Source organism: Oculina patagonica, chromosome 4, assembly GCF_052425735.1.
Source record: "Oculina patagonica isolate OP01 chromosome 4, crgOcupat, whole genome shotgun sequence".
NCBI classification, from domain to species: domain Eukaryota; kingdom Metazoa; phylum Cnidaria; class Anthozoa; order Scleractinia; family Oculinidae; genus Oculina; species Oculina patagonica.
In genome coordinates, this window is record NC_135761.1 from 52092525 (window position 1) to 52103308 (window position 10784).

The 10784-nt window shown below is 40.2% G+C and overlaps 1 protein-coding gene across 1 annotated transcript in view; it reads left to right on the forward strand.

The window, feature by feature from the left end:
* The window catches only part of LOC144650562 (uncharacterized), a 65032-nt gene that overhangs the window by 39997 nt on the left and 14251 nt on the right, over positions 1 to 10784 (forward strand). The window contains exons 47-59 of the mRNA XM_078510268.1: positions 2153 to 2375; positions 2785 to 2933; positions 3250 to 3422; positions 4045 to 4292; positions 5575 to 5726; positions 6331 to 6393; positions 6555 to 6651; positions 7289 to 7483; positions 7892 to 8019; positions 8291 to 8506; positions 9003 to 9152; positions 9922 to 10026; positions 10477 to 10584. Of these exons, the coding sequence (XP_078366394.1) occupies positions 2153 to 2375; positions 2785 to 2933; positions 3250 to 3422; positions 4045 to 4292; positions 5575 to 5726; positions 6331 to 6393; positions 6555 to 6651; positions 7289 to 7483; positions 7892 to 8019; positions 8291 to 8506; positions 9003 to 9152; positions 9922 to 10026; positions 10477 to 10584 (2007 nt within the window). The remainder of the gene's footprint in view (positions 1 to 2152; positions 2376 to 2784; positions 2934 to 3249; positions 3423 to 4044; positions 4293 to 5574; positions 5727 to 6330; positions 6394 to 6554; positions 6652 to 7288; positions 7484 to 7891; positions 8020 to 8290; positions 8507 to 9002; positions 9153 to 9921; positions 10027 to 10476; positions 10585 to 10784) is intronic.

Sequence of the window (10784 nt, forward strand, 5' to 3'; positions counted from 1 at the left end):
TGTGTAGTGTCGTTCTTTTGGCTCGAAATGGCGAATTTGAGTCGATTGAAGGGTATTTTGCTTTCGCTGTTTACTATACATCTAATTATATGGAAAGGGTGGAAACTCCAACAGCTCCAAAGTAGAACACTTCCAGCGCCGAGCCGATTTTCGACCTGATAATCCCATCGCACAGCTTTCAAACTACGCACCAGAAAAGAGGAAGGCTTGACGAATCTCCACGTATCATTTGATCGAAAATTTATCCAAACGGTCCGGAACAAGCCCTCAAACGAAAACGGGTATCCAAAAATTTTAAGCCGTCCGAATGCGTAGCACCAATTTGTGGTGCCGAAGGGAAACGCTATTCCCCAGCCTCTTTGTGATTGGATACAATTGAACAATGGTCGTTCAAGATTTTGTTTCGTGGATAGGGAGGCAAAGGCAAAACCAATACTCAATAGTATAGGGAGTGACGTCAATTGTGCGACGTAACCTTAGGACCCTCGCTCAAAATATGGCAATTATGACGGCGATGCCGAAAGCGACGCATTAACATTTAAATATGCGTCGTTGTAGCTTGTCAGTGTGGCGAAGTAATTATGAAATATTCATACTGACTTAAGAAACGAGTAAGTACCTACATCTAGTCGGTATGAGTTCATTTTTAAAGCTAGCTAGCTTCAAATAAAAGTCAGCGTTCATTTTTCAACGAAAAAAAATATTTTACAGCCCTAAAAAATATCAGGCTTTAGTCATCTCACCTAGTTGTTTTACAGAGATTGCAAAACAATACACCCACATGTGAAACTCTCGTGCAAAACCGTTGTTGTGATTTGCTATTCTTTTGTTAAGGTCCAGCTGTATGGAAAAACCCCGCGAAGTTCCATTACGACTTTCGTAGCGCAGAAAATGTAGGCGATCGCGAGTTTGCGGAAAAGTGGGATTTTTTCGCGACATACGAATATGGCAAGGTACTCGTGTTTGAGTTCCTTTATTTTTCTTTCTGTTTTTAATGTTTTAAACATTTATGGCTGCAATCACCGAAATAGTCCTCATTTTCTAGGTTCGAAACCTTAACTTCTGAACAATCTGAAATCCTACACATAGCCGAAGCTGGGCACAATATTCTTGTAATTGGAGAGGGAGGAACAGGGGAAATCTTTGGTGGTGAAGGCTATCAACAGTTGACTGCTAAAGCAAGGGAAAAAGGTTTTCATTGTTTGTGGGAGCTGTGTTTCGGGAAGAGTGTATTTGGAAGTAAATAAACAGACGTCAATGGCGCACTCCTTGTACTTCCACGCATACAAGTTACAATGACGCATATTTAAATGATACTGCATCGCTTCCGGCATCGCCATCGTAATTGCCATTTGCGCGAGGGTCCTACGGTTGTGTCGCACTATTGATATCACTCCCTATACTATTGAGTATTGGTTTTGCCTTTGCCTCCCTATCCACGAGACAAAATCTTGAACGACCATTGTTCAATTGTATCCAATCACAAAGAGGTTGGGGAATAGCATTTCCCTTCGGCACCACAAATTGGTGCTACGCATTCGGACGGCTTAAAATTTTTGGATACCCGTTTTCGTTTGAGGGCTTGTTCCGGACCGTTTGGATAAATTTTCGATCAAATGATACGTGAAGATTCGTCAAGCCTTCCTCTTTTCTGGTGCGTAGTTTGAAAGCTGTGCGATGGGATTATCAGGTCGAAAATCGGCTCGGCGCTGGAAGTGTTCTACTTTGGAGCTGTTGGAGTTTCCACCCTTTCCATATAATTAGATGTATAGTAAACAGCGAAAGCAAAATACCCTTCAATCGACTCAAATTCGCCATTTCGAGCCAAAAGAACGACACTACACAAAAGGTAGGAAACTTAACACTTTATTCAGCACAAATTTGTTAATGTTTTGCACCATTTTACGCAATTTTACAAACCATTCGGTAAATTCCATACATTCTCTATAAAAATGTAAATGTGCACAGGCCATACACAAACAGTTTGTCTGGGCTCCCTGTGGTGACAGTATCTACTTTCCAGCTTTCTACTTTCTAGTGTCAGTGCTGTGTGGCGCAACATTGTATCAAATGAAAAGTCTTACAAGAAATTAGGTCTTTCTTTGTCCTGGCAGTAAATAAACAAATTCATTCCTTCACATTTTTAATGTAGGAGTTTAAAGTCTCGGATGCATTCTCCACTGGACCCTACAAAGTGGAAATTTTGTCTGGCAATGAACAGCGCAGATTCGACATCAAGGACGGAACATACTCCCCGCCCTCCCCTTCCACTACAGTAGCTCCTCCTTCTTTCGTATTGGACGGTGATACGATTTTCTTTTGTCCGAATGGAACGGCTAATGCTACTGTCCAACCCATTACCACCGCTGCCCCAGGTTTGTTCTAAATTATGCTGATGTATGAAAACGCTGCGTTATTAATGTATGTTCAAACATTATTCTTATTTACGCTAACTGAATATGATGTTTTTTGGTGGCAATGATATGTTATTTTTAATTTTATGTCCAATTATCTTGGCCAAAATAACCCAAATCTAAATATCAGTGCAAGAATGAAAAGATTTACATCAGAGGTTTTTGAACCCGTTCAATAAACTCGCTGTACATTGTGTTTTAAACTTGATAAAGCACTCCTGCTCGTTTATTAAACACTGATTACTAAAAGAATTCGAAAATACTTCTGTGGCTTGAATTTGCAAGAGCTAGACTTTTTAGTAAGGAGAGGTCATTCTCTCTTGGTTTGGTAATAATTTCATTTTTTCCCTCGTTCCCGCACTTTTTTCAGGAGTCGAGTCCTTCACTATTAACACTCCGTCAGCAAAGTTGGTTCTCAAGTCGTCGTTGGATTACGAGCATACAACGAGTTACTTATTGACTATAAAGATTACTGATACGGGAAAGCCAGCACGGCCATCGGGAAATATCACTATCAAGGTAAAAGAAACTTGATTTACGTTTTACATTCACTTAGATTTTTCTTTCACTTAAGAAAAAACACAAAATCATATCAATACGATTCGCTGTTGCCAACATCATTTTTAAATACGGCCATTCAAATTTATTACGGCACTTTTAAATACCAAAAAAATTAACTCACTAGAAGAGTTAAGTATATGGATGGGGACTGGTGTTAAGATGGTTTTGTATATTTTTTTTTAGGTTGTTTGTGGAAAAAATTTTTTAAAAGGAAAGGGGGGGGGGAAATAAGAAATTTGAAAAAAAAAATTTTAAATTCTTTTCTCTTTTTCAGGTGTTTGTTTTAGACTACAACGACCACTGTCCAGTTTTACCAAATGTTAATTATGATCTCAAGCCCATCCCTCCACTTCAGAAGGCAGCTTTCTTTGTTGCTGCTGCAACCGACGGGGACAGTGGAATAAATGGAAGGATTACGTACAAGAGAAGTCGTATATTGGAAGCAATGTAAGTTTAATGTCGGCACAAAATTCATGAACCGCCGTAGAACGTGTTAATCAAAACGTAAGTAGTATATTCAATCAGTTTTACAAACAGTAGAGAAACGGCAAAAAAGAAACCATCTGAGAAATCTGCTGCCCCTTAGAAAGGACAAACTGCAAACAGCACGTTTTAACTGACAACGCCAGAAGCTAAACTGTGAGAAGTCGCTGTTCCCCTATGTGGAGAATTAAGCATAAGGCTCAAAACACAGAAAAAAATGTTGTCTTTCTCCTTCGCGCGTTATTGGCTTTTCACTCGACAGTCCATAAGGGGGAACAAAGGAGGAAAAAATCGGGGCTAACCGTAACCTAAGAAACTGAACAGAAACGAGAGAAGGTTGGCATTTATTTGAACAACAAATCAATGGATAAGAAAAAAAATAACTAACAGGGTTTGTACGTATACTTTTATTATGGCAAGAATGTTGTAGGTTAAACCCAGCACTGTACCTAAAAATGACTACATATCTAACTGACAAATAAAATTTGCCCGCAATTTTTTCTTGCGTCCTTACTGATAACTGACAAAGGGACAGCACGTTATACTCATCACTGGTAGCTAACATTTGCCCCTTTACCTCCCGAAGTCCCCGAATTGAAGCCACGTTGTACGCGATCAAGAATGGTACTGAGTACATCTGGAGTAACAAAACTGTCGAGTGGACCTACAAATACTACATCTTTGCTGTCGATGGAGGAACACCGAAACGAGGCGACAGGATACCGCTGACCATAACCTTCAACGCCACGTGTCAAGACTCAGGGGGAATTTTCGTGAATGCGACAAGTGGAGAGGTGTTCTTTAGGGCTCCTGGCATGACGGGGTCAGAGTATCGTGAGTCACTTAATTACTAGACAATAATACACTGCTTTTAGTATTATCAGAAGCTTATAAGCTTCTGGTATTATGCTATTAGTAGCTACACCTTTGATAGATATCGTAAAGTTTTCGATGACAGACCCTCCCCCCGTAAATACTCTCCTCCTCATCTTAATTAAAACCCAGCGCCTTAAATATGGGCTTAATCGATGAATAAAAGCCAATAAATAAAGCAGAAAAAAAACAACAAATAAAAATAAGATAAGGTGGCCCGAACCTATTTATTTTCGTTTTGGTTGCATTTTTGAATCGAGCTTTTTGGCAGGAACGCATTTCATCGATAGTTTCTTCGGAGTTTTTGACGTCCTGAATGAAAAATGTTCGATTTTACGGAAAATGGCATTCGATTTTCAGTCGGAATAAAAGCTTTGAACATATTATATACATGAGATTTGAACATATTTTCAAAATCTAGTTTTTACCAAAAGTGTTAATAAATTTGAAACCCGACGACAGATTTCTCCTAAACTTAAGCAAATAAGCCTCAGAGTTCTTAAGTTTTGTATCAGGAAGTTTCATGACAATCCTGACCATGCAATTCGCTGCACAAAATACTGTTAAAGTTTTATCTAAAAATGCTACGCTAATGCATTCATGTCAACTGACGCACAAATAGCGGAACAGTGAAGCCAAACTATCGGTCATCTGCAAGGATAATGATCCCTAAAACCTTATCAAAAAGAAAATGAGTAATCAGAAACCTACAGCAAATACAGACAGCTCAACAAGAAGCACAATTTTATGACGCGTGCAAGGTAAAATTAAATATTTTATATTCATCTCACCTATCAAGTATTCGTTCATTTATTTTCGAAAAAATCTTAGCATAGCAAAAATAAACATCTAAGAAAACCCCTTTGAAGGAATCGGTGAAATCTTTCCTGCCAAAACGCGCGATTCAAAAATGCAACCATCACGTAAATAATTAGGTTCGGGCCACCTTTCTTGCGCGACGCGAAGTTAATTCGTTGAAAGTTAGTTTACTCTCTCCACAAGTAAAGAAATTTGAAGTTTTAATAAACAAAAAATGTAAAGATCTTTGAAGTAAAAATTAAATTAAAACATCCAGACGTAGATAGAAATGTGTTTTACTCTATAAAAGAAGCGAGAAACTACAAAATATATCTTTTCACAGTTCTAAGATAATAAATTTCCCATTGCAAAATAAAACAAGCACGTTCATAAATTCGCTTTATATACAAATAAATAAAATCTTGACTTATCTTAATTATTTCAGCTAGGAATTCAACTACGAAACCGAAATGTCGTCGCTGTAGGACTGGGTACTACTGTGTAGGTGACGGAACTGAAGAGAAGTGCGGGGTGACGTCACCAACGGAATTTTCATTTGGAGGAGCAACAAACTGCAGCGCATGTTGGGAAGGCTGGGTACGAAAATGGCCTCATAACTTGTATGCTTGCTTGCTACAACGATGTCCTGTGGACGCAACTGGAGTAGCTAAATGCCGTGATATTGAAAGATGTCTTAAAATTATTTGGATGAAATAGAAAATTTCTTGTCCTAATAATCAACGATTATCAGCGCCTCGTTTCTTCTCCTATAGCATAAAAAATTCAAGTGAACTCAGTGTTGAACAAATGTTACCTCTTTTTTAAACTAAGGATTTGGCAACAAACACCTACCATACAGTTAGGCGTATATAAAATGAACCAAATTAAAATGTGAACTACCAGTGACGAAAAATGCACTGGATTGGGGCAATTAATTGTTTTTAGTAGGTATATACTTAACGATTCCACCTCGTTCCCAGGGTTTCGCGCATCACCAAGGGAAAAGCTGGGAACGAGGTTTTTAACGATTATTTGCCTTTCAATGTAAATGACGTTTACTTGCCCTTCAGAGCTCAGTAAAACGCCCTCGCTACTCAAATTTGGATTCGATCAAAACTAATTTTCAAAAATTCAAGAAAATGATTTGAAGTCATTATTCCTGTGTCCAGTCTCTAATTCGTGTCTACATTTTATCTTCCAGTTATGCCTTAACGGCACTACGTTACCTTGCCCGCCAAACACTTACGTCAAATGTAACGCAACGGTAAGTGCATGACAGATACTAACGTCTTTACGTCACGTTAGGAACTAACTCCTTTAAACTTTTAAATACGACAAACTAAAAAACTAGTTCCAGAAGTATCCTCCTTTAATGGCAGTTGGATCATGTCTGACTTATTTATTGACTAATGGTTCTCAATTCAGTGGTGTCCAGAGAAGTGCTTTCCGTGTGAGCCCGGCACAGTTTGTAAAGCAGGAAGGCAGTACGAGTGTCGTCCCGGGACATACAGTGATGGAACCGGTGAGTGCTAAAGTATCATAAGTAAGCATTACTACATGAAGCGATTAGCCATAAACTAGTGAGTGTAATATTGAGGTTTATAGGAGAAATATGTTGTTGCTGCTGCTGCTTCTCTCTTCTCTCTCACCTACTCTTCTCTTTTTTTCTCTTCTCTTTTCTCTCTCTCTCTCTTCTCTTTTCTGCTGCTCTCTCTCTCTTGTTGTTGTTGCTGCTGCTGCTGTTGCTGCTGCTTCTGCTGCTGTACTTGGTGCGCTGCATCATGGACTAAGGCATTCTGTATTACTCTCTTGGTTTGTTGGTTGGTTGGCTGGCTTTTTTTTTTTTTTTTTTGGCTGGTCGGTCGGTCGGTCGGTCGGTCGGCTGGTCGGCTGGTTGGTTGGTTGGTTGTGTTGGCCGGTCGGTCGGCTGGTTGGTTGGTTGGTTGGTTGGCTGGTTGTCTGGACGGTCGGTCGGTCGGTCGGTCGGTCGGTCGATGACGGACGGACGGACGGACGGACGGACGGACGGACGGACGGACAAATGGACGCACGGACGGACGGACGTACGGACAAAAGGACGCACGGACGGATGGATGGATATCTGTTAATTTTACTACCGGTAATATCTTTCTAATAACGTTATGTAATTTTTTTCACAGGTTTTCCTTGTAAGATATGTCCACCTGGAAGTTATAACAACGTAACGCGGGCGGAGACTTGCTATTGTTGTAAGCCTGGTTACAGTAGTACTTACATGAAGACATCATGCCGAGCATGCCCCGCTAATGAGTACGCTGACCAGGGAGACTTCCCTAACTGCACACTCTGCCGGACGTGCTTTACGAAAGAATCATGTAAGTTGCACGGAAAAATCTCTTCGACATTTTTGTGACAGCCTCACATGTATTTGTGGAAAATACAACTCGAACCGAGGCCTTTCACGCCAAAAAATATTTTCATTAATCAGATATGCTTGGTACTAATAATCTTCCTTGCTATGACGTTCTCTTTTAATAAGGACATTGTAAAAAAAAAAACATTTTGTTCAGGGCTCATGGTTCACCAAAATAAATCCAAAATTTTTTGAAACCCCGCATTTTACTATAGGTAGTAAACACTTTTATGAGCTTACTTTCTTTTATGGACTATGTTATTAATTGCTACTTCAAGAAATCTTCTATAAAAAGGAATGCATCATTAAATGCTACCATTGTTGGGTCTTGTTGGCAAGAATAGTTATTTTGTGAATTCTTACAAAATAGGTCCATGCATGGGAGATCCCTGTTTTCCTTCAGTGGAATGTCACAATGTTGGAAACGGTTCATTCGTGTGTGAATCCTGCCCTGATGGCTTTGAAGGAGATGGAAAAACATGCACTGACATTAACGAGGTAAGCTTTATACGATTTGTTAAGGCAACTTTCCAGCACTTTTTTCAATAAACGCAACCTTTTGAGCAACTTTCCAACTTTTTGAGAAATTTCGAGCAACTTGTGGACAGCCCTAGACTGGGTGACCAAACGACCGAATGACAAACGACCGGACTGATTGACCGACCGACCGAACGACTGATCTGCCAACTGAGCCTATTTATCTTTTTTGTATTTAACTCTGTAACTTCTTCTACTTCTTTATTCTTAAAATCTTTCTTCTCCCAACTAGTGCGCCCTAGCCAACCCATGTTACGATCCCAATGAATGTGTGAACCTGTCTCCTGGGTACCGCTGTGGAGGGTGTCCAACTGGATACCGCGGTAACGCTCCTTCAGGTGTGGGATTAGAGCATGCTCAGAAGTACAAACAAAAGTGCGAGGAAATAGACGAGTGCACTGAGGGCATCGACACATGTGATCCAAACTCAAACTGCATTAACACACCGGTAAGTACGAAATGAATTGTAAATAACTTTTGTTGAATCTTAACATTCTGCCTACTCTTCGCCTTCAAATTTGTATGATGTTTGCCCACCCAAGTAAAGTACTTAGTTAGGCTTTAAATAAGGAGAGGAAGTTTGATAACACATCTGGAGATCTATCAATCTCTGAGTCTGGAACGTTGAATATGATGGAGGGGGGGGGGGGAAAAAAAAATCTAAGGGCTTGGTCAAACCTCAAGCAATGTTCTTTAGACATTGGCACAATTTTTGAAAATTGGCAAATATGCTAGGAGTAACTTAAGTAAGTTAACGTGGCTAGTTTCGATTTTGTCCATAACAATAGTTCTCTTTTGGTTTCTAGTTCTCTTTTCAGGTCATATTTCAGGGTTGTGGTGTATTTCAAACAATGCACTAAGACTATTTTTTTGCTGTTTGTACAATCACGGCACGTTGCCATAAATTTTTTTTTTTCATTTTTCATTTGATTTTTTTTTTTCAGGGAAGTTACAAGTGCAGTCCTTGTAAGCCAGGATTCATTGGTGATGGATACCTGGGCTGTTATCCTGGTGACCTGTGCACAAGTTCACAGCATACCTGCCAAGTGAATGCACAATGCTCTGCAACAGGTGCAGGCAAATACAAGTGCACGGTATGGAAATTATATATATCACAGTTAGGTTATTAAGCAGCGTATCACATGATTGACAAGCTTTACAACAGAGCTTATTGCATACTTTATATCACTATATAAAAGAGAAAGACGCCGCTGTTGTCCTAAATGTGTATTCCCTGATACAGTGCACCTGTACACGCGGGAATGGTCGATACAATGAAAGGATGCAGAACTTGTTACACATTGTAGAACTCAAGCTTTAATGATTCTAACCCCAGAAAGGATACTGTCCTATATCATAACGGTCGTTCTTACGGATATCAACGAAGACACTTTTAAACGTCACCATCATGAAATTTGATCTGTAATTACGGATAAATCAGAGCTGTATTTGTTGAGAGGAATTTGAAGAGAGTAAAACGCCTCAAACAACGCATAAAAGCAATTACACGGTTTCCTGTACTGAGCAGCTTGGAAAAATAGACTGCCCCTTGGTTATTTTGCGCCAATATAGTTTCCATACCCCAAGTTCTTCCTCCTCGACCAACTATTTCTGTTCAAAAAGCTACTCACATTGCACCGTACAATAATTGCACACTGCATCGAGAGACTGGACGTACGTGTGTAAATTCATCCAGGAATCATCTGGAAAACACCAATCGAATTTCATATCCGATCAGCCGTTTCACTTTGTTCCTGAGATAGTAAATGTGGCTGTTGAAAATAGGCAGAGAGTTATTAGCACAGTTACGTCACCCAAATGGTTTACTCGTGTTTTATATATGGATGCCATTTCGTCACACAGTGTAGGGACGGTTACGCGGGTGATGGAGAGGAGTGCGCACTGGATCCCGACTTCGATGCTATTCCTGTCAAAGGACTGAGCTGCACTTTGCCAAACTGTAGAAAGGTTGGTTCAAATTATATCGAATTCCAAATCACAGAATTCTGTTGATGCTGACCTTTACTTGTCAGTAATCTACCATTGTGGTGGGAGGCGCGGTTGCCGGCCTAATGGTTAGTGCGCCGGACTCCGGTTCGAGCCCTGGCCGGGTTCACTGTGTTGCGTTCCTGGGCAAGACACTTTACTCTCACAGTGCCTCTCTCCACCCAGGTGGGTACCGGCAAATTTACTGCTGGGGGGTAACCCTGCGATGGACTAGCATCCCATTCAGGGGGGAGTAGAAATATTCCTAGCCGGTTAATGCTACGGAAACCGGGATAAGCTCCGGCTGTATGGGCCACTTGGCTCAGACACAGACTTACTCTTGTACTCTATGGTTGTTCCTTATCTAATGAATGGTCACACAGTGAAACTCCCTGCAATGCCATGAGATAATTGGTGGTATCTGCCTTGCAGGATAACTGTCCAAGTGTGCCTAACACGGGTCAGGAGGATAATGATGGTGATACCGACGGAGACGCGTGTGATGAGGATGACGATAATGATTTGATTCCTGATAAACAGGTTTGTTATACTCAACCAACGTAACGACCACCATTATAAGTATCAAAGCAACCATACTTATCAAAATCTTCGGCCACATATAATGTATAATGAAACTGTCCAGTCTATATTTTGTTGTTGTTGTTGTCGTGTTTTATGAAGAAGTATACCTTATGATATCGATAAAATAATTGCACAAGGAAGGCAAAGGCAATTGACGA